At 40.7% G+C, this 24,715-nt stretch overlaps 1 protein-coding gene across 2 annotated transcripts in view; it reads left to right on the top strand.

The window, feature by feature from the left end:
- The window catches only part of lsm12b (LSM12 homolog b), a 57,908-nt gene that overhangs the window by 24,979 nt on the left and 8,214 nt on the right, over window positions 1-24,715 (top strand). For both annotated transcript variants that reach the window (XM_078529663.1, XM_078529664.1), the window contains 2 exons: window positions 13,560-13,669; window positions 19,808-19,934. In XM_078529663.1, coding sequence (XP_078385789.1) covers window positions 13,560-13,669; window positions 19,808-19,934 — 237 coding nt within the window. The remainder of the gene's footprint in view (window positions 1-13,559; window positions 13,670-19,807; window positions 19,935-24,715) is intronic.

Genomic DNA, 24,715 nt, shown 5'->3' on the forward strand with positions numbered 1-24,715 from the left:
TAACTCTGCCTAATCATATTATGATTATAAGCGTTCTGTAACCACATTCATCATAATAAATTCTAGCATTTTCCCAATAATGTTTGGCTAACTGCCCTTTTAGTTCTTTGTTTTCTCTCCCTTTTTTTCCTGATTAACAGGGTTACATTTGCTACCTTCCAATCCATGGGAACTGTTCTAGAATCAAGGAAGTACTGGAGCATTGAACTAACTCTTTTCAAACCCTAGGCTGCAGGCCATCAGGTCAAGAAGAGTTGTTGAATTTTAGTCCCTTTAATTTCCTCCAGTACTGTTTCTTTGGTAATAATGTCCCTAAGTTCCTCATTTTCATGAGGCCCTTGGTTTGTTGCCATTTCTGGAATGTTTTTTGTTTTTTATACTGTGAAGACAATGAAATTATTCATATAATGTCTCTCATTTTCTTCCCATTATAATCTCTCCTGTCTCTGCCTCTAAAGGACCCACATTTTCTGGGGCTAATATCTTTTTATATAACTGTAGAAGTTTTTACTATCTCTTTGTCTGTTGCTGACTTACACTTATTCTGATGTTTAATTTCAAGGCCTCTAGTCTCAATTCCACTGAGAATTTTGAGGTTTGGTTTAGTTTTGTTTTCCTCAAAATGTGCTATTTTCCGATTATGTATGTTACAGTTTTTACTGCATAATTTTCCCATTCCCCTTCCTTTTGTTTCTTGTTTTTGCCCACATTTTTTTGTCCTTTCTAGGCTTGCATCTACAGATCACAAGAGCAGGAGTAAAAGCTTTGGTTTTGCTTACCCCTTTCCTAGCCTGTGAGCATTTATGTCAGTTGTAATGCACAGCTTCTATGGCCAAGATCAGTTCTGCACAGTTTTTCTGACTGAAAATGTGAGGTTAGAAATAGCCCTTATTCTTAATGGTGGCTATACAGGAATTGCATGAAGTCTCAAAGTAATATATTGTATCAATTATTTTGTGCAAATGCGAATAAAAATTTCGCTTTATAATTGTATTGAGTAAATTCATGTTCCATGGTCAGCTTTTGGTGGTGGAGGAGTGTGGAGAGCATGAAACATACTTGTTTGTGTCAGGTCACTTGTTTTATTATCCTTTTGCCAACATTACATATACTGTGAACAAGAAATGAGCTTAAGTATATAGTTTATTTTCAGAGGCTGATCATTTGCCAGTGCAGTTCATTATGCCTTCAGACAGCTTTTCAACTCTTCCTTTCCTATGTTGGCTGGTGTCAGCCAGGATGGCCATAAGTTTCCTGTGTTTCTGTGTGGGTGCAGGGATGGTACAGTTGGTCTCGACAGCCTGATGCAAGGGTTCCAATGATCCCTGATGGAAGCCATGTGGAATCCAAGATAAGGCATAGGTATGATGCTCCATGTAGCTGTACAAATTAGCTAGCATTGCTGTCTGAGCTCACATATAAAGAAATCCACTTGGGGAACAAAGTGGAAGGTATCAGTATAATGCCAGTTATGTATTGAAGAGGGGTTGGAGCAAAGGGGCAAACTTTCAAATTCCCACCATTCTGTGTGGCAAATGAGTCATTGATTTGATTTGTGACCATTTTAGTTAAAAATTGAAAAGGAACGGTACAGTTTTGTTTTGCATATATTTTCTCATTCTATTTCTTCAAGTGTGTAATATTAGATATGCGAGTAGTGTTTATGGTACTGCCCCAACGATGTTGAATTTGCTTGAAAAAATATTTTGATAATGAGAATTGTGGCATAAGAATTCCTGAGATTGTTTCATTTGTGTAGTGATGTAACCATTGGCTGATTTAAGTTTGCGGAGATCCTATAAACACTTTCATTGCATAATTTTTTAAAGTAAGCTAGTGTTGTTTATTCACAGGAAACAATGTTCTTTTTGTGGCAAAATAGCCCTTATTGTGGCTTGAATGTATTTACTATTGTAGGTGTAAAAGAGTATGTTGTCATAGGCTTTTCTCATTGTATCATCCTCCAATTCTTACTGAGTGGGAAGTGTAAAAACTATGGTTGAATTCCCCTAAATTAACTGTTCTATTTCTGTGTGAGTCTGACAAGTTTTATAACAGATTCAATGTTTATAAATACAGATTTGCCTTGGATGAAGTTGTATAATTTATCAGCATAATGCATACCCCATGATTTTGGGCTTACATGCACCTGAATGGTAGCCTTAATAACTCATTTGTGTTTGGAGCTGTATTCACAGGTTTTTTTTTGTACTGCAGGGATATGTGAAAAACATTGCAAAGATGAAATTGACTCCCTCCAGCAGCCCTTAATGGTTTGATTAGGAGGACGGTAGCATTGTGGCAACTAGAAGTGCGGACTAACAGTCCAGAGACACAGGGTTCAAATCCCACCATGACAGCTGGGGGAATTTAAATTAATTTTTAAAAAGTAGAAAAAAAGCTGCTCATTAATAATAATAATCATGAAACTGCTAGATTGTCATTTTAAAAAAAAACATCTGATTCACTAGCCCTCCTCTGAGGAGGGAAATCTGCCGTCCTTAGCCGGTCTGGCCTATATGTGACTCGAGGCCCACAGCAGTAAGGTTGATTTTTTTACTGCCCTTTGAAATGGCCTAGCAAGCCACTCAGTTCAAGGATAATTAGGGATGAAAAATAAATTCTGGCCTTGCTAGCAATGCGCTCATATGTCTTTTTTACAAAAATTAATTGATTTTTTTTTCCCCTTGATTATTGTTTCTAAAACCTTACCCATCACTGATGTTAAACTGACCAGCCTGTAGTTACTAGGAATGTTCTTATACCCTTGAATAAGCGTGTCACATTTGTCACTCCACAATCCTCTGGCGGCCAAATCTAGGAAGATTAGAAGACTATGACAAAATTTTCTGCTGTCTCCGCCCTCCCCATAGCAACCTGGGATGTAAGCCATCAAATCTAGGTGACTTATTCACTCTACATTGCGTGCTTTTCCAGTGCATCCGTCAATTTTCACCTCATCCATTATCTCTATGATCTCTGCAACCAATATCTTGTCAGCATCCTCTTCCTTAGTAAACACTAATACAAAGTACTCATTAAGCATTCTAGCATTGCCTGTGTCTCAAAGCATATATCACCCTTTTTGTCCCTAATAGGATCTAGTTTGCCTCTTTATAAAAAAAAAAATTGTTCTTGGGATGTGAGCATTGTTGGGAAGATCAGCATTTATTGCCCATCCTGAATTGTCCTTGAACAGAGTTGCTTGCTAGGCTATTTCAAAGGGCAGTTAAGAGTCACCCTCAGTCACAAATAGGCCAGACCAGGTAATCTGAAGGTTAGTGAACCAGATGGGTTTTTGTGACAATCCAGCAGTTTTATGATTATTATTAATGACTACATTTTTATTCTAGGTTTTTTTATTAATTGAATTGAAATTGAAATTCCCCCAGTTATTGTGCTTTGAGGTAATTAAGGACAGCCAGCACAGATTTGTAAAAGGCAGATTGTGTTTGACTTAATTATTTGAATTTTTTGATGAAGTCACAGAAGGTTGATGAAGGAAATGCAATGGATATTGTCTATATAAATTTTAAGAAAGTGACAAAGTACCACGTAAAAAGGCTGGTTAAAAAATTTGAGACTTACGGAGTATGTGGGTCAGTGTCAACTTGGATAAAAAAAACTTAAGGACAGAAAAGAGCGAGTTGTGGTAAATGGCTGTTTTTCAGGCTGAAAGATAATGGACAGTGTTGTTCCCCAAGTGTCAGTACTAGGACCACTTTTTTTGTTGATATGTGTAAATGACTAGGATATTGGAATGCAGAGTAAAATTTCAAAATTTGCTGATCATACCAAACTTGGAGGTGTGGTAAACGGTGAGGCTGATATAGATCAACTGCAACAAGACATAGACTAGCAGAATTGGCAGATGGAATTTATACAGAAAAGTGTGAGGTGATGGATTTTGGCAGAAGGGTAGGGAGAGGAAATATAGACTTAATGGCACAGCTCTCAAGAGTGTGCAGGGACAGAGGGACCTGGGGTTCAGTGCATGGGACTTTGAAGATGACAGGACATATTCTGAGTAGTTAGCAAAGCGTATGAGATCTTGGACTTCATAAATAGAGGCATTGAGTACAAAAGCAAGGAAGTTAAGCTGAAGCTTTTATAAAGCTCTGGTTAGGCCACAACTAGAGTATTGCATCCAGTTCTAGTCACCACACTTTAGGAATGAAGAAGAGATTTATCAGATTGGTTCCAGCCAGGGATGAGGGATGGATGTTAGAAGGTTTGGTTGGAGAAGCTGGGCGTGTCCTCCTTGGAGCAAAGGAGATTGTGGTTAGGCCACAACTAGAGTATTGCATCCAGTTCTAGTCACCACACTTTAGGAATGAAGAAGAGATTTATCAGATTGGTTCCAGCCAGGGATGAGGGATGGATGTTAGAAGGTTTGGTTGGAGAAGCTGGGCGTGTCCTCCTTGGAGCAAAGGAGATTGAGGGGATATTTGATTGGTGTACAAGATTATGACAGGTTTAGCTAAGGTAGACAAAAAATCTGTTTCATTAGCTCATAGCACAAGGTCTAGGAGACACAGATTTAAGGATTTGGGCAAGAGATGCATGAAGGATGTGAGGAAGAACTTTTCGACACAGCGCGTGGTAATAACCTGGAATTCACCAACGAGGGTGGTAAAAGCAGAGATGATCAATATTTCAAAAGGAAATTGGATGGGCACTTGAGGGAAATAAACTTGCAGAGCTACACAGATAGAGCAGGGGAATGGGACTGACTGGATTACTGTGCAGAGAGCCTGATTGACTCGAATGGCTGAATGACCTCCTTCAGTGCACACGCGTCTATGGTAAATACCAGGACTAGCCATCCTTTTTACGATGATTCTACTTGAGGACAGAAAAGGGGAGAGGAATGATGCTAGTATTTATATTGTCTGAAGCTCTGCACTTATTAAATTCAAAGTAAACAGAACCTATTTAAAAATACTGCATTGGTTAAATCTATTCCCTTCTCTGCCTCCCAGAAAGATTCAAGTTCTTAATCTAAAATAGAAAATGCTAGAAACACTCAGCAGGTCAAGTACAACCTATGGAAATCTGGCATTCAGCAATGTCTCCAGTATTTTCTGTTTTTATTTCAGATTTTGAGCATCCGCAGTATTTTAAATTGCTTTTCTAAACATGACCATACATGTGTGTTTCTGGATAGTCAAAATTGACAGCGGACCAACTGAAGTAACAATTATGAAATGGTGATGACAACTGCAATTAGCAAACAATCCCACACTGGCGATATTAACCTGAAATGTGATACAATCATTCTGAAACTAGCAAGAGTCATGGAGTCTGAAACAAACACGTAAAGGAAACAGAACTTGGGTAGACTCACTGGGTTAAGACACATCCATGGGAAGTTCTAATGGACTCCTCTGTAGCATACAAATTACTTTTTGAAAGTGTAGTCTCTGTTTTCTTGTGTTCAAACACTGTTGCCAAATTGCGTATGGTAAGGTCTCTCAGGCGTCAGTGACTTGAATATTTAATCTGTATTTGGTGGCGTTGGTTGAGAGAAAATGTTGTCCAGGACAGGGAAGGAATTCTTCTGTTTTTCCATTCATGCCTTGGGATCTTTTATCTCCAGCTAAGTCTGTAAGTGTGCAGAAAGGGTCTCACTGATATCTCACCTGAAAAACAGCACCTTTGACAATGCAGAATTCCCACTGTTGTACATAGGCTATATACTCAAGTCCTAGAGTGAGGCTTGAACCTGCAACCTACTGACTCAGACAAGAATGGTCCCACTGAAGCCAAAGTTGGCACTAAAATAAAATTCAGCTCCTGATAGCTTCTGTGGTTGAGTTGCTATGTGCCATTCTCTTGCTGAATGGCATGTAACCTGTTCCAGTCTTTTAAATACAGCAATATCAGGTGCTAGACATTGTAGGAAAAAATAGCCATTGGGTTTTGGTTTTCTCTGGAAGGATTTCGATACGGCAGTTCACACAATACTTGTTAAACTTAACAAGTAACCAAATGAAGAACAGCGGGTGTGACCTGCACCTGTGCTTTTTGTGGATTGACTACATAAGTTCAGGTTTAAAATGTTAGAACTGTTGGTGTCCAAACAGAGAATTTATGCACGGTTATCTGCAAAAAAGGTTAATGCCTCTCCACTCTTCTCTGAAGTTAGTAGCGTTCTGTGATACAATTCCAAGGGTACATATGAACATTGGATTCAGGAGCAGGAGTAGACAATTTAGCCCTTGGAGCCTGCTCTGACATTCGATAAGATCATGGCTGATTTTAATGTGGTCTTAACTCCACCTTCCTGTCTGCACACACCCCCCCTCAATACCCCTTGACTCCCTTGTCTATCAAAAATCTATTTAACTCAGCCTTGAATGAATTCAATGACCTAGCCTCCTCCACTGCTTTCTGAGGAAGTGAATTCCACACATTAACAACCCACTGAAAGAAAATGTTTCCTTTATCTCTGTCTTAAAAGAGAAACCTCTTATTTTTAAACTGTATCCCCTAATTTTTGTCCCTCCCATAAGAGGAAACACCTGCCCAGTATCCTCTCTGTCAAGTCCCCTCCGGATTTTGAATGTTTCAATAAGATCACCTCTTGTTCTTCTAAATTCCAATGGGTATAGGTGCAACTTGTTCAACCTTTCTTCATCAGATCCTTCATCCCAGGGATGAGTAGAGTGCACCTTCTCTGAACTGCTAATGCAATTATATCCTTTTTCAAATCTGTAGACCAAAATTGTAAACAGTAATCCAGATGTAGTCTGACCAAGGCCCTGTACAGCTGCAGTAAAACTCGCCCACTTTTTTCTTCCATTACCCTTGCAATAAAAGCCAACATTCAATATGCTTTCCTAATCGCTTGTTGTACCTGCATACTAACCTTTTGTGATTTCATGTACCAAGACACCCAGATCCCCCGTACCACCAAGTTCTGCAATCTGTCTCCATTTAAATAGTATACTGCTTTTCTATTCCAGTCAAAATGGACAATTTCATATTTTCCCACATTGTACTGCATCTGCTAAAATTTGTCCACTCACTTAACCAATCTATATTCCTTTATAGACTCTTTACCTCCTCTTGACAACTAACTGGCCTACCTGTCTTTGTGTCTTCGTCAAATTTAGCTACCATACATTCAGCCCCTTCATCCAAGTAATTGATATAGATTGTAAATAGTTTAAGCCCCAACAATGATCCCTGTGGCACTCCACCAGTTACAGCTTGCGAACCTGAAAAAGACCCAATTTATCCCTATTCTCTGCTTCCTGTTAGTTAACCAATCCTCTGTACATGCTAATATGTTACCCCCCCTCTCCCAAACAACATGAGCTCTTACCTTGTTTAATAACCTTTGATATGGCATCTTATCAAATGTTTTTTGGAAATCTAAGTACATGACATCTACAGGTTTCCCTTTATCCACCTTGCCTGTTACTTCCTCAAAGAACTATAATAAATTAGTTAAACGTGATTTCCCTTCTTAAAACCATATTGACTCTGCTTGATAACATAATTTTCTAAGTATTCTGCTATAGCCTCCTTAATAATGGATTCTAGCAATTTCCCTATGGCAGATGTTAGGCTAGCTAGCCTGACTGCCTCCTTTTTGTCTCCTTGCTTTCTTGAATTAAAGGTGTTACATTTGTTGTTTTCTAATCTGCTGGGATCCTTCCAGAATCTGAAGAATCTTGGAAGATTATAACCTATATCTTTTACTATCTCTGTAGCCACTTTTAAGACCCTAGGATGCAGGCCATCAGGTCCTGGGGATTTGTCAGCCTTTAGATCTAATAGTTTTCCCAGGACCAATATTTGCTTTGATTACTCTCTTGTTTAAATACTTGTAGAAACTGTCACTATCAGTTTTTATATTTCTCACTAGCTTTCTCTCATACTCTTTCTCCCCCTTTATTTTTTTTAAGTCATTCTTTGTTGGTTCTTAAAATCTGTCCAATCTTCTGACCTACCACTATTCTTTGCAAATTGCACAGTGTTTATTTCAGTTTGAAGCTATCCTTAACTTCTATGTTATCATTTATTGCAAGGGGAATCGAATACAAGAGTAGGGAGGTTATGCTTCAGTTATACAGGGTATTGGTGAGACCATGTCTGGAGTACTGTGTACAGTATTGGTCCACTTATTTAAGGAAAGATGTAAATGCATTAGCAGTTCAGAGAAGGTTTACCAGATTAACACCTGGAATAGGTATTGTCTTATGAGGAAAGGCTAGACAGGCTAGGCTTGTATCCACTGGAGTTTAGAAAAGTAAGAGGTGACTTGATTGAAACATATAAGACCCTGAGGGGACTTGACAGAGTGAATGTGGAAAGGATGTTTCCTCTTGTGGGAGAATCTAGAACTTGGGGTCGTTGTTTCAAAATAAGGGGTTGCCCATTTAGGATAGAGATGAGGAAAGTATTTTTCTGAGGATAGCAAGACTTTTGAATTCTCTTCCTCAAAAGGTGGTTGAGGCAGAGTCCTTGAATATCTTTAAGGCAGAGGTAGGTAGATTCTTGATATCCTTTCACCCCCTTGCTTATCGGGAGGTAAGCTGGAATGTGAAGTTGAGGTTAAAATCAGATCAGTTATGATCCTATTGAATGGCGGAGCAGGCTTAAGGGGCTGAATGGCCTGCTCCTGCTGTTAATTTGTGTTTTTGTATGTAATTTCCTTCTTTAGCCACAGATGATGCATCCATCTCCTAGAATCTTTCTTTCTCATTTTCTTGCTGAAAGTTTTTAAATATCTCCTTAAAAGTCTGCCATTGCACCTCTACTGTCCTACCTTTTAACTTAATTTCCCAGTCCACCTTAGCCAACTCTGCCTTCATACCCTTATAATTACCTTTTATTTAGGTTTAAAACACTAGCCGTAGACCCATACATCTCACCTTCAAACTGAACGTGAAATTCATCATGTTATGATCGCTGTCCCCCAGAGGCTCCTTTACTATAAGGTTGTTGATTGATCCTGTCTCATTGCATGTTACCAGGTCTAGAATAACCTGCTGTCTGGTAGGTGCTAGAATGTACTGCCCTAAGAAATTGCCCCGAATACGCTCTTGTGAATTCATTTTCCAAGCTACCTTTGCCAATCTGATTCACCCAATCTACATGTAAATTAAAGTCACCATGATTATTGTGGCACTTTTCTTACACACCCCATTTATTTTTTCCTGTATACTCTGTTCTACATGTAACTGCTGTTAAGGGGCCTCTAAACTACTCCCATACGTGACCACTTACCTTTCCCATTTCTTACCTCTCCCCAAACTGATTTTACATCTTGCCCTTTCAAGCTACGGTCATCTCTCACTACTACACTAATGTCAACCTTAATGAACAGAGCTACCCCAGCACCTTTTCCTAGCTTCCTGTTTTTTTTTGAAGTGTGAAATATCCTTCAATGTTCAGGTCCTGACCTTGGTCACCCTGCAACCATGTCTCTGTAATGGCTGTCAGGTCATACATATTTATTTGTTATGCTGCATGCATTTCGATGCCTTTAACTTTTTTACCATTTTTGCAATCTCTGGCCTTGTCTGCTGGTGCGCCCTTACGATTTGTACACTCTGTTCCTTCCTGCCACACTCTGGTTATCATTATCCAAATTGCTACTCTGAGCTACTACCCTGCCATTTCCTTAAATTTACTACATCACCCCTCACATGATCCCTTCCCTCTCCACTGCCTTAGTTATAAGACTTGCCAGAACTTTGATATCAGCACAGCTCAGGTGAAGACCAATCCAATAGTACAGCTCCCACTTTCCCCACTACTGGTGCCAGTGCCCCATAAATCAAAACCTATTTCTCCCCCACCAATCTTTGAGCCACGCATTCATCTCTCAATCTTATTTACCCTGCACCAATTTGCTTGTGGCTCAGGCATTAAATGGAGATTATTACTTTTGAGGCTATGTTTCTTAAGTTAGCCCTTAGCTGCTCATAAACCGCAAGGATTATGAGCAGCAAGAATCCCCTTTCCTAGTCCTATCTATGTTGTTTGTTTCCATGTGGACCACAAAAATTGGATCCACCCCCTCTCACTGCAAGTTCTCTCCAGCCCTGAGCAGACATTCTGAACCCTGACTCCAGGCAAGCAACTCAGTCTTCTGAACTCTTGCTCTCAGTTGCAGAGAACAGTGTCTGTCCCTGACTATAGTGCCCCATACTACCACTACATTCCTATTAACTACCCTGCTTGAATGGCCTCCTGTACATGATGCCATGGTCAGTTTGGTCATTCACCCTGCAGCCCCAGCCCTTATATATACAAGCGGCAAGAATTTTGAACCTGTTGGACCAGTTGCAAGGACTGAGGTTCCTGCACTTCTCCCATCTCCCCTTAGATGCTTCAATTGCAGCCACACCCTCCAGCCCCTGACCAAATTAGAAAACCCTATCTTTAGGGGTATGACTGCCTTCTGGAATAAAGTGTCCAAGTTACTTTTCCCTTCCCTGATGCATTGATGTGTCTGCAGCTTGGCTTCCAGCTCATTTAACTCTGATCCAGGTAGCTCTGGTATGTCACCTTAGTGATTACTCTTCATAGCTTAGATTGTGTCAACAATTTGTTACACTAGTGGGCATCACAATTAAGCCTAGTCTTAATGTTCATGGTGCTTACAATTTCTAGCAGGAGTCATGGGATGCGAAGCAGAATCTTGGGCTAACTTTTTCTTTATATTACATAAAAGCTGAGCTATCTGTAGTTCCCCATTGCCGTCCTAGCTGAAATCAGCTCACTCGGCACCCTTTTGGAATTGAATCTGGGACTTTGCTGGTTTGTATTGTTTTTTGTCCATTCTTTTTCTCCTTAGGATGTAAAAGGGGGGAATTTCACCATGATAACCAGGCTTGTCATAAGGGCATCCCTTCATGGTTTCTATCTGTTGTTACTCTTATAGTTGAACGTGGCTTTGCATGTAGTCTTTTCCGAGCTGGGACCCATTCCATTACCTTCTGATATGACTTGACCTTCATCCATGTAGGTATTCACTCCATTCTTCTATCTGATACCTGATATAATTTTTGAACAGTATATTCCCAAAGTGTGCATCTTCTGTTTCTTGGCCTGGTAGAAATGTTGACTAGGCACTAACCTTACATGTTGTTTTCATATCACATGCTGCATCTCTCTGCTCCAGAATGGATTCCATACTCGCTCAGAATGCTTCCAACTAGACCAATGTGTTTCTTAACTTTTCCCTTTCCGAAACATACAACTTCCCTGCTGTAGAAACTCACTTTAATTTATTTCCCATTGGTACTCAATTTCTTGAGCCTTCATTGATGCATTTTGTGCCACGGGTATAATCTTTATTGGGAAAACTGATGTTGGACTCTTTTAACATGCAGCTCTTGGTAAATACAAGCCATTTACTTCATGCACCTTAGTTAGGTTCTGATCTATCCATACATCTTTCTCAGCTGATCAATCTTCAGTGTCTTGTAACATGGTTCCTTTCAGTGATTAGCATGGCGGATCAGATGCCACTTTGACAAAGTCCTATTGTAATTTTGAGCCACCTTATTCTTTTGTTCATCCTTGTGCAATGCTTTGTTCTCTTGTGCACTTCTTTAACAGTCTGGTGCTCCATCAAGCTGCTTGAAGCTCTAGCAATTTTTATGCTGAGTCTTGCACCTACATAAAATCTAACAAGCACACCAATAGATTTTTCTCATCCTCCTAAAACTTAGCCTGTTGCCAGAAATAAAAACACAAAATATTGGAAAAACTCAGCAGGTCTGGCAGCATCTGTGGAGAGAGAAAAACAAAGTTAATGTTTTGAGTCCAATATGACACTTCTTCAGAACTGAAGAGAGGTAGAAATGTATGAGTTTTATGCTGTTGATAAAGGAGGGGCGAGGCAGGTGAAGAAAAATAGAAGATCAGGGGTAGGTTAGAGGGCGGGGGAGATTGAATGACAAAGATGTCATGAAACAAAAAGACAAAGGGAGTGGTAATAGTATTAAAGACTAAAGCAGGTGTTAATAGCAGAATAAAGGTCAGCACTGTCTGAAAGCAAAGTAGCAGAATACGTTAATAGCAGAAAGAGGGCATTGCTGTCTGAAAGCAAAAACATGAGAACAAGATACAGACTGGCATTTTAGGTGAGGAAATCTAAATGGAGGACATAGCTCATGATCTAAAATTGTAAAACTCAATGGGAGTTGAGCTTCACTGGAACATTGCATCAGGCCGAGGACAAATGTGAGCATGAGAGCAAGATGGTGAATTAAAATGGCAAGGGACAGGAAGGTCGGGGCCATGCTTGGCAAACTGAGCGAAGGTGTCTGCTTTTAGTCTCCCCAGTGTAAAAAAGACAGCATGACACCTTTCCATGGTGTCTTTGTTTTTTAATATCTTCTGACTTCCAACCTGGCCTTCTATTTTGCTCCCCCCTCTTTCAATAGTATAAAATTCATCACACTTTTACCTCTCTTCAGTTCCGAAGAAGTCGTATTGAACTTGAAGCGTTAACTCTGTTCCTCTCTCCACATATGCTGCCAAACCTGCTGAGTTTTTCCAACATTTTCTGTTCTTATTTCAGATTTCCAGCATTTGCAGTTTTTTGCTTTTATTTTAGTTGTCAGTTTTGGTGTGACCTGACAACTGCATCTATCTTTTTTTTATCTGGTTCCAGTTTAGTTGTCTTTCTCCTAAGCTCATTTACAATTTCAAATTCTCAATGTCAAGACTGATGTTCATCTTTGAGCTGAATCCTTCAGTTAAATTAAATTGTTGGTTTTATGACTCCAGGATACACAAGTTGAGAGCTGTCAAGCTTTGCCATCCAAAAGCTCATGTTCTGCATATGTGTGACGTTCACAAAGTGGCATTATTTAAATTTAAAAATAACTTCATCCCCCCCCCACCCTTCTCCTGAAGTTGATAGGTTATAGTTCCACAGATGCTATTTGCCTGCTAATATTTTAGCTTTGTCGTTAAACATGTCTGAGCCTGACAGTGAGATTGGTGGGCTATTCAGGACATTGAAACCAAGCCTAGACCTTTGCTCTAGACCTGGAAACATTCTGAATTAAGTTAAGCTTGGCTCCTTCCCACCAGGCCCCCTGATGCTCTTCAAGTCTAGGGGCACCTCCGCTGCCACTTAACTGAATGTTCAGATTTGGTGATGTTAGGTTGAGCCATTGAGGGCCATAAAATTCATAAATTGTATGCTAACTGAATATGGGATAATTTAAATGTATATAAGCCTCAAGCAAGAATCATATCTGGGGTTCACATGATGATACCTAAAACTTGGTGCCATTTTTGTTTGAAATATGTTAAAATAGTAAAAGAAAAGACCTGAGTTAAAGCCACCAAAAATCTTTTTAATGTGCTGTATTCTTAAATACTGATCAGAAGAATGATTAAATGTTCTAGACAATCCACCTGCTTAAGATCTATACTGTTTACCAGCTTTAAATTATAAAAAGTTTGGTAACATTTTAGGTAAGCATTGCAACAGTTGGACTGTTCCAGCCAATTATAAAATCAGCTTTTGGTTGTGACACCAGAAGTGTCTGATACTTAAACTGTTACTTTATTACCAGCTTGCCAACCGAGCACGGACAGAGAAGGAAGAGAAATTAAGCCAAGCATATGCAATTAGTGCTGGAGTCTCTCCAGAAGGGCAGCAGCTTTTTCAGACTATCCATAAGACGTAAGTTCAGTACTTTTTTTTTCTTCAATGCCTTCTTTCATCAGACAGCTTTTCAAAAGTAAATGGAAACTTTTGTTAAAACAGGGAATAGAAAAGGTGTAATACAAGATGACAGTTGGTAAGATATAGTTCGTATAAGTATGTGGATAATAAGAATTCATTGTGTGATTCTGTGATCTTAATAACATTGAATTTCATTGATATCAGTAGAAACTGCATTAAGTTATATTGCTAGGTATCAGTTGTTTGTTACAAATATTCAAAAAATAAAAAGTAATCTTTTTTAACCCTACTTATGAGAGGAATTGAAAAATAATAGATACATGATTAGCACCAATATTGTAATCTGACTGCTGCAATAATACCAGCTTTCTCAACTCCCCCATATGATGTAAGATTGTTCTTTTGCCAAGAATAAATCAGAATTTTTTTGAAGGAATATCTAGCCATTTTGCCGCCTTGACCACTTTTTTTTCCTCTCTCCTTCCTCCCCCAACCCAACCCCATCTCCATTCTAAAGGTGTTGACTTTTTGTTGGTGTACACTTTGAGAGTTGCCCTTTCACTGAATCTCACAGTGCAGAAGAGGCCCTTCGGCCCGTCGAGTCTGCACCAATACGTGAGAAATACCTGACTCACCTACCTAGTCCCATTTACCAGCACTTGTCCCATAGCCTTGAATGTTATGACGTGCCAAGTGCTCATTCAAGTACTTTTTAAAGGATGTGAGGCAACCCGCCTCCACCACCCTCCCAGGCAGCGCATTCCAGACCGTCACCACCCTCTGGGTAAAAAAGTTTTTCCTCACATTTCCCCCCCCCCCCCACCTAAACCTCCTGCCCCTCACCTTGAACTTATGTCCCCTTGTGACAGACCCTTCAACTAAGGGGAACAGCTGCTTCCTATCCACCCTGTCCATGCCCCTCATAATCTTGTACACCTCGATCAGGTTGCCCCTCAGTCTTCTCTGCTCCAATGAAAACAACCCAAGTCTATCCAACCTCTCTTCATAACTTAAATGTTTCATCCCAGGCAACATCCTGGTGAATCTCCTTTGCACCTCCTCCAGTGCCATCACATCCTTCCTATAATGTGGCAATCAGAACTGCACACAGTACTCCAGCTGTGGCCTCACCAAAGTTCTATACAACTCCAACATGACCTCCCTACTTTTGTAATCTATGCCTCAATTGATAAAGGCAAGTGTCCCATATGCCTTTTTCACCACCCCACTAACATGCCGCTCCGCCTTCAGAGACCTATGGACACGCACGCCAAGGTCCCTTTGTTCCTCAGAACTTCATGTGAGAGACCTGACAGTGAGGTCCTTCACAGCTGAGCTTGAAGTTAATTCTGATGTTGCCCTTGGGTGGCATCTATATGTGTTGTCAGGCAAGGTTTGCTGGATAGCAGTTGCGACTGAAATTCTGTCCATTTCCTTCTATTTTTACCACCTCCTTCATCAAAACCCTAGGGCACTGATGCCGGTCGTAGCTTTGGAGTGACCTTTATCTGAGTTACTTGCTGCTTAAACTGTTAATATGGGGAGGCGATGGCATAGTGGTATTAGTAATCCAGAGACCCAGAGTAATGCTCTGGGTTCAAATCCTGCCACGGCATAAGGTGGAATTTGAATTCAATAAAAATCTGGAATTAAAAGTCGGGGATGACTGACTGTTGTGAAAACCCATCTGGTTCACTTTAGGGAAGGAAATCTGTCGTCCTTGCCTGGCCTGCATGTGACTCTTAAATGCCCTCTGAAATGGCCTAGCAAGTCACGTAGTTGTATCAAACTGCTACAAAGTCACAAGAAAGGAAAGAAATTGGACGCATCAGAAGCAACAACAACAATCTCAGCCCTGTCGACCCTGCAAAGTCCTCCTCACTAACACCTGGGGGCTAGTGTCAAAATTGGGAGAGCTGTCTCATAGACTAGTCAAGCAACAGCCTGACATAGTCATCCTCACGTAATCAAATCTTACAGTCAATGTCCCAGACACCATCACCATCTCTGGGTATGTCCTGTCCCACTGGCACAGTGGTGTACAGTCGGGAGGGAGTTGCCCTGGGAGTCCTCAATATCGACTCGGGACCCCATGAAGCTTCATGGCATCAGGTTAAACGTGGGCAAGGAAACCTCCTGCTGATTATCACGTGCTGCCCTCCTTTAGCTGATGAATCAGTGCTCCTCCATGTTGAACATCACTTGGAGGAAGGACTGAGGATGGCAAGGGCACAGAATGTACTCTGGCTGGGGGACTCCAATGCCCATTACCAAGAGTGGCTCGGTAGTACTACTACTGACCGATCTGGCCGAGTCCTAAAGGACATAGACTGGGTCTGCGGCAGGTGGTGAGGAAACCAACAAGAGGGAAAAACATATTTGACCTCATCCTGACCACCCTGTCTACTGCAGATGCATCTGTCCATGACACTATCGGTAGGAGTGACCACCGCACAGTCGTTATGGAGACGAAATCCCACCTTCACATTGAGGATACCCTCCATCCTGTTGTGTGGCACTACCACTTGCTAAATGGGATAGATTTCGAACAGGTCTAGCAACTCAAGACTGGGCATCCATGTGGCGCTTTGGGCTATCAGCAGCAGAATTGTACTCTAACTCAATCTGTAACCTCATGGCCTGGTATATCCCCCACTCTACTGTTACCATAAAGCCAAGGGAATCAACCCTTGTTCAATGAAGAGTGCAGGAAGGCATATCGGGAGCAGCACCAGGCATATCTAAAAATGAGGTGTCAACCTGGTGAAGCTATAACACAGGACTACTTGCATGCCAAACAGCATAAGCAGCAAGTGACAAACAGGACTAAGTGATCCCACAACCAACAGATCAGATCTAAGCTCTATAGTCCTGCCACATCCAGTTGTGAATGGTGGTGAACAATTAAACAACTCACTAGAGACGAAGGTTCCACAAATATCCCCCCGCCCCCTGCCTCTCAATGATGGAGGAGCCCAGCACATCAGTGCAAAAGATAAGGCTACAATCTTCAACCAGAAGGTGCTGAGTGAGTGATCCACTTCGGCCTCCTCTGGAGGTCCCCAGCATAATAAATGCCAGTCTTCAGCCAATTTGATTCACACCACGTGATATCAAGAAATGGCTGAAAGCACTGGATACTGCAAAGGCTATTGGCCTTGACAGTATTTTGGCAATAGGACTGAAAACTTGTGCTCTAGAACTTGCTGCGCCCCTAGCCAAGCTGTTCCATTACAGCTACCACACTGGCATCTACCCGGCTATATGGAAAATTGCCCCAGGTATGTCCTGTACACAAAAAGCAGGACAAATCCAACCTGGCCAATTACCATCCCATCAGTCTACTCCTTGATCATCAGTAAAGTAATGAAGAGGTCACCAACAGTGGTATCAAGTGGCACTTGCTTAGCAATAACCTGCTCACTGATGCCCAGTTTGGATTCTGCCAGGGCCACTCAGCTCCTGACCGCATTACAGCCCTGGTTCAAACATGGACAAAAGAGCTGAACTCCCAAAGTGAGGCGAGAATGACTGCCCTTGACCTCAAGGCCGCAAATGATTGAGTGTGGCATCAAGGAGCCCTAGCAAAACTGGAATTGGGGGAAAACTCTCTGCTGGTTGGAGTCAGTACAAAGGAAGATGGTTGTGGTTGTTGGAGGTCAGTCATCTCAGATCCAGGACATCGCTGCAGGAGTTCCTCAGGGTAGTGTCCTTGGCCCAACCATCTTCAGCAGCTTCATCAATGACCGTCCTTCCATCATAAGGTCAGAAGTGGGGATGTTCGCTGATGATTGCACAATGTTCAGCACCATTCGCGACTCTGCAGATACTGAAGCAGTCCATGTCGAAATGCAGCAAGACCTGGACAATATCCAGAATTGGGCTGACAATTGGCAAGTAACATTCACACCACGCAAGTGTCAGGTAATGACCATCTCCAACAAGAGAGAATCCAACCATCGCCCCTTGATGTTCAATGGTGTTACCATCACTGAATCCCCCACTATCGACATCCTGGGGGTTATCATTGACCAGAAACTAAACTGGACTAGTCATATAAATACTGTGGCTACAAGAGCAGGTCAGAGGCTGGGAATAGTGCGACGAGTAACACACCTCCTGACTCCTCAAAGCTTGCCCATCACCTGCAAGGCACAAGTCAGGAGTGTGATGGAATACTCCCCACTTGCCAGGATGAGTGCAGCTCCCACAACACTCAAGAAGCTTGATACTGCCCAGGACAAAGCAGCCTGCTTGATTGGCATCACTTCCACAAACATTCACTCCCTCCACCACCAACACACAGCAGCAGTGTGTACCATCTGCAGGAATTCTGCAAGGCTCCTTTGACGGCACCTTCCAAGCCCACAACCACTACTATCTAGAAGGACAAGGGCAGCAGATAGATGGGATCTCCACCACCTGGAGGCTCCCCTCCATGTCACCCACCATCCTGACTTGGAAATATATTGCTGTACCTTCACTATTGCTGGGTCAAAATCATAGAACTCCCTTCCTGACACCAATGTGGGTGTACCTACACCACATGGACTGCAGCAGTTCAAGAAGGCAGCTCACCACTACCTTCTGGAGCAGTTAGGGGTGGGCAATAAATGCTGGCCCAGCCAGTGAAGCTCACATCCCGTGAATGAATTTTTAAAAAATTAGAAAGCTTTGCATTCCAAATGTGATTCTGAATTTTTTAAAAGTAAGTTTATGTGGTGATTGGTGTAATTAGAATTACCATCACTTTACTGTTCTTGAAGCTAGATACTGGAATATGTCAATCCAATACCCTCTCTTCCCTTTCCACCATGTCACAGTTAGTGAAGGAGCTGGGATGATGAACACTCAGCCATGTTTTGCTCCCACTACATAATCAGTGTAAAACTGACCACCACCACCACAAAACATCCTTTTACTCTGAATATTATTCGCAGTTACTGCACTTAAAGAGACTGTGAATTTAATAAAATATTGGAAACATACATACTTTTGGGGGGTGGGGGAGAAGGAAAGGCTTGGAATTACTTAATCGATTTTCCACAGTAAAAAAAAATGCTCTTCACTGGCTGAACACTTCAATTCAGCAGTGGTTAAGGTGGAGCAGTTACTTAATGATTCACACTTTAGCTAACTTTTTTTTTTAAAGTTATTTTAAATTTTCTTTTCGACTTTAAGCAAGTGTTAATATTTTAGATCTGTCCACCAAAAATTTGACAACAGCTTGGAGTGACTTCTGCATTGATTTGCTTCCCCCCACTGCCCCAGCATACTGACCAGACAACTGTTCAGCATTTGCCAAGGGAATAGAACTTTGGTCATAACATATGCACAATTCTACAAGAGTTATTTCAAGTTTGCAATTTTACCTTATTTTCTAAAAATAAAATTATGAAGATCACATTGTGACCTACAAACCAGGAAACTTTGACTTGAGCAAGATCCGTGTTAAGTTTGCTGTTGCATTAAGGTGTGGGTGCGAACACCCTGTGTAATGACACAGCAACTATATGTTTAAAAAGTGTGAAGTCACCCCCCCTCTCTTTTCTTCCTACGTAGACATTAGTTTAGACCTAGCATGTGGAAAAGTATCAGTACGCCTTAAAATAATAACTGATGACTTCCTGTCTAGGGTTTCACAATAATTGTCACTCAGATAAGATTGTGCAGGGCTACTGGTTCCTGTGGAACTGTACCATATAGTTGATCTCTGCTTTGAGAAGAAAAGAACGGAGGAGAGCAGTGTCATTCTAATAAAACTGTTGGCTAATCGGTCAAACAGTAGCTGTTTATCCAATTTTTCATAAAGGTATTTTCTTTCACTTTATTAGATTAGTGTCTCTGCATCAGTGACAGTGTCTGAGGCAAAGGTAACTTTTCTCCCTTTTTGGGGAAATATTTGCCCTCCCAAACAGTGCCAATGTACTGTGACCAAGCTTGTTAATTGGATATGTGGATAAACATGAGGGTAAATGCTATTTTCTTTTCCCTGACGTTGCAACAGTGTTCAATACTAAACCATCGCAATGTTTGATTCTTGAAAGTTTCAATTATAATTTTGATGTGGCGTAGTGGATTGGAAATCTGTAGTTGTCTCTTACACAGCAAGCTTACCACATACACTTTTTTTAGCATCAAGGACTGTAAATGGCAAGAGAAGAGCATAATCGTCATGGAAGAAGTTGTAATTGTACCACCTTACCAGGTTGAGAACTGTAGAGGCAAAGAGGGAAGCGCATTAAGTCACGTACGCAAAATAGTAAGTATAATATGTACATTTTGTTAAACCCATTTAGAACTTTTACTCTCTCGCCATTTAGGGTTTTTTTCCCAGATGACATTCTTTGGCAGACAGGATAGACCGGTGACTTATCTTTAGACCTCAAAGAGAATATCCCATATTTTGTGGTGAAGTGCCTCTCTAAAGTCTGATTCCCGATGGCCTGCTTAAGATCAAGAACCTGCAGTGTAGAGAATTGCATTGCCAATAGAGTGGGTGAACTATGTGGTTTTGTTACTTTAGCATGGTCTCTCTTCCAAAAAGACAGTTGACGAAACCTGTTTGGGTGAGCACACACCATTCCTTGTATTTCACCTCCAAAGATTACTTTTGAGCAATTGCGTAGAATTTCAAGTGGTCAGTTTTTTATGGTTTGCAGGTTGATACTTTACAAATGGTTTCAGCACCCCAACAACCTATTAATGGATCGTGAAGACAATGGTTGGAATTTAGTGAAACTAAAAGAATGATGTCAAACAAATAGTTTGCAGTTCCTGATAGCTATGCAGCTTCATGAGTTTATGAAATTTCTGCACAGGGGCCAAGTACTTTCCCCACAAGAAAGGTCATTTGAACTGTTTTTCACCCTCATTATCTTAAGCTGCCTTATGGATGACTTTGGAAAAAAATTGGGCAGGCGATAGCTTCCATGCACTTGCAAAGAGGTAAAAAAGGCAGGTGGTGCAGTCAGTACAGATATTAAGTTTATATTGGAAATTATTAACCTTCCTTTAAATGTTATTTATATTCCTCATAAATTTGGTGGTACAGATAGTTTCATTATTGTGGGCTTTTCTGACATTGAATGTCCTCGCTTGAAGTCATGGTCTTCAGCTGTTGTTGCTTCATTTATATCTAACCCAAGGAAGTTTTGGGCTAGAACTTCAAACAACTGCACCACTGGCTGATGGAATGTAGAATATCTCAATTCATCCCTCTCTTCCAAACATACTGAGCTCCTGATTGTTCAACAGCTCAACTTTGCAGTAGACCTTGTTTGCTTGTGTAACTGGATATAAAATTGGCTGAGTAATAAGAAACAGAATAATGGTCAATGGATATTTTTTGGGCTGGAGGAAGGTTTGTAGTGGAGTTCCCCAGGGGTCAGTATTGGGACCCTTGCTTTTTCTGATATATATTAGTGATCTAGATCTTGGTGTGCAGAGGACAATTTCAAAGTTTGTGGATGGTATGAAACTTGGAAGCATTGTAAACTGAGAGGAAGACAGTTTGGAACTTCAAAAGGACATAGACAAGTTGGTGGAATGGCAGATAGGTGGCAGATGACTTTCAGTGCAGAGAAGTGTGAGGTGATGCATTTTGGTAGGGAAGAACATGGAGAGACAATATAAAATAATGGGTACAATTCTCAAGGGGGTGCAGGAGCAGAGGGACCTGGGTGTATATGTTCATAGATCATTGAAAGTGACAGGGCAGGTGGAGAGAGCAGTTAATAAAGCATACATTATCCTGGGCTTTATTAATAGGGGCATAGAGTACAAGAGTGGGGAGATTATGCTGAACTTATATAAGACACTAGTTAGACCTCAGCTGGAGTATTGTGTACAGTTCTGGGTGCTACACTATAGGAGGAATGTGAATGCTTGGGGAGAGTGCCGAAGAGTTTACAAGAATGGTTCCAGGGATGAAAATCTTCAGTTATGAAGATAGGTTGGAGAGGTTGGGACTGTTCTCCTTAGAGAGGAGAAGGCTAAGAGGAGATTTGGTGGAGGTGTTCAAAATCATGAGCAGGCTAGATAAAGTAGATAGAGAGAAATTGTTCTCGCTCATGAAAGGATTGAGTATGAGAGGGCACAGGTGTAAAGTGATGTGCAAAAGAAGCAAATGTGATGTGAGAAAAAACGTGTTCACACAGTGAGTTGTTTGAGTCTGGAATGCACTGCCTGGAAGTGTGCTGGAAGCAGGTTCAATCAAGGCATTCAAGGGAGCATTAGATGATTGATTGTTTCTATTCAGATAATGTGCATTGGCAGAATGGCACTAAGTCATAATGCTCATTTGGAGAGCCAGTGCAGACACAATGGCCGAATGGCCTCCTGCGCTGTAACATTGTGATTCTGTAGAATACAAGAGTGACATTTGTGGATCAATGAGGGAGTCCAGTGACCCACCTTCTTGCCTTCAGTCAGCATAGGTGCATGTTCAGGGACATACTTGGAGAAAATACTCTTCACAAAAAAGACTCTACTAAAGGGACTCAGAATTTGCTTTTTCCCTCAATCTAGTTTTCCATATAAATGAATGCATTATTATGGATGCGAATTCCATTAATAACTTTAGATTTTGTAAATACATATTTTGGAGAGAATGCGAAAACATTTTAAACATGATATGGAATTTGTAGAGATGTATGCATTTTTAACATTTTTTCTATACTTGTAAATATTTGAATTGTATTGCATGTGGTGGATGGCTGATAAAATCATAGAATGGTTAAAGCACAGAAGGAGTCCATTCACCCCTTCAAGTTCATTCTGGCTCTCTCAACTCAGCTATCCTTTCCCTGTGCCTGCGTCCTGTTTAATGCCTTTGCATTCTTGCTAAAGTGTGGTGAGAATTGGACACACTACTCCATTTGAGGCTGAACTAATGTTTTAAAGTTTCATCCTGACTTCCTTGTTTTTGTACTCTATGCCCCTATACATAAAGCCAAGGATCCTGTATGTCTTATTAACCACTTTCTCCACCTGCCCTGCCACCTTCCATGATTTACATTGCTGGGCCCATCTGCTGCTGCAGCCCTTTTAGAATTGTATCCTTTATATTGCCCCTCCTCATTCTTTGTACCAAAATGCATCACTTCAGTTTTCTATTCATTAAATTTCATCTGTCACGCGCTTGCCCATTCCCGTTGATCTATGAATATTGTTAGTGAATCCCACTAAAACTGGCTAACATTACTGTTTCTTTTAAATGTGGCATTTCCACCTTGTCACGGTGATTGTTGCCAGCCCTGTTTTTAGCAAGGTAGGTACATTATAGCATTTTGCATCTTAAATAACAAAGCTGGTACTTGACTATTGCTAAAGAGGTATGTGGAAGCTTTTCGTCTTGCACTCTTCAGGACACTTCAAGAATACCAATATGGGGGAAGACAATAATTTATATTGTTTGTGAAGAATATGCTGATTGGTTGGCAAATGGCCACTGATAGGTAGAGGTGTTGCCAAGGAGAACGCACCACTTATGGTGACTGACAGTTAACTGCCAAGCATTGTTTGAAATTTAAACCAAGTAGCTTGACCCTGACTGGTCAAGGCATTGCACTGAGGAATGAGTCCGTGAATGGCTGTCACTTATTTTGTTTAGCTGAAACAGGCACAGTGTGTGTGTACATGTTCTTTCTGTCGCAAAGAACAGGCCCTGTGTATTAATATATGTAGCTTCCAGTACACGCAAATGTACCACACTGCGAGGCATAAATGCCACTGAAGCAGCTACACAACCAAACAAGGTCTGTTGCAAAGCTGAGGTGCTGAACAATCAGGAGCTCAGTATGTTTGGAAGACAGTGATGAATTATGATATAGGAGTTATTTTTCTGACACAAGTGACAATTTTAAGACCGTTGCATCCCTTGTGGAGGATTGGAATTTGCATGGTGGTTTTTATGAAACTTTCCCTGTTGTACATTTTTTGATATGACGCTGTCTATTCAGCAGATAATACATTTACTATGGTGGATGACTATTGATTATGAGCATAAAACTTGGAAAATTGCTAAATTGGATTCATTACTTTCTTGAAATCTTATGAAACCAAATCTCCCGAGTTCTAACCAACTTCATTTTTTTATTGCAACCAATAGTTAATGTCTCCATAAGTAAAACTGATGGAGTAATTTTAATATTCTGTAAGTAACAGGACTAAGTTCAAGTGGACATCATATATTGCTGGCCCGAAGGCATTCGGTTTCACTTAATTGCTAAAATGTAAACTTTTTAATAGCAAAGCACTAATTATTTTCTATCATTTCAGTTCTACAGTAAAAACAAATCTCAAAGTGGAGGTTTCCATTTCCTGATAGCAGTCATTAATTACTTAAAGATTATTGTCAGTAGGCTGCATGCTGTTAATTTAAAGTGCGTTGGGGAGAAATGGGGCTGCTGTTTGTTGAATTTTGTGATTAAAGTTTTTTTGTATACTGAGCCCTTTGTTGCTTTAATGAATTTTTAAAAATTAAAGCAGTGAGCGACTAGTTTTGCATTTCTGTCTTCATGGGACCATCCACCCATAAGGCTGCTTGTCTCTCTGTGCAAATAATGGCTGGTATCTAAGAACTGTATTTGTTTTCCCCATATAGGTGAAAAAACTAGACATTGCAGTGTTAATTGATAGCTGGAAAGCTTCCTTCAATATAGCCACTTGCTTTTTGCAATAAAGGCAAAGGCAGATATCTAAATCAATTTAGTAACATATTATACAAGTTTTAGAACCATTTGATATTGACCAATGGACACTATTCCTTCATTCAGTGTGGTTAGCTTCTCTTTATTCCCCTGTTCCTTTATGCTGATTCTTACAAATAATGACTATTTTCATGGAAAAGGCATTGAATAAACCTTTAAAGCCATATATTACATCTATTGCAACAATGTTATAAATGGCGATTTTGACACATTTTTATGTTTCCAAACACTTATACAAACCACTTTTCATGAATACAATTTCCCTTTTATGTGTGTTTTGGTCTCTGCTTGGATGAAGCTTGTATGATCAGTTGCAGAATAGAGCTGACAC

The sequence above is a fragment of the Cetorhinus maximus genome, chromosome 25, assembly GCF_964194155.1.
Source record: "Cetorhinus maximus chromosome 25, sCetMax3.hap1.1, whole genome shotgun sequence".
In the NCBI taxonomy this organism is placed as follows: Eukaryota; Metazoa; Chordata; class Chondrichthyes; order Lamniformes; family Cetorhinidae; genus Cetorhinus; species Cetorhinus maximus.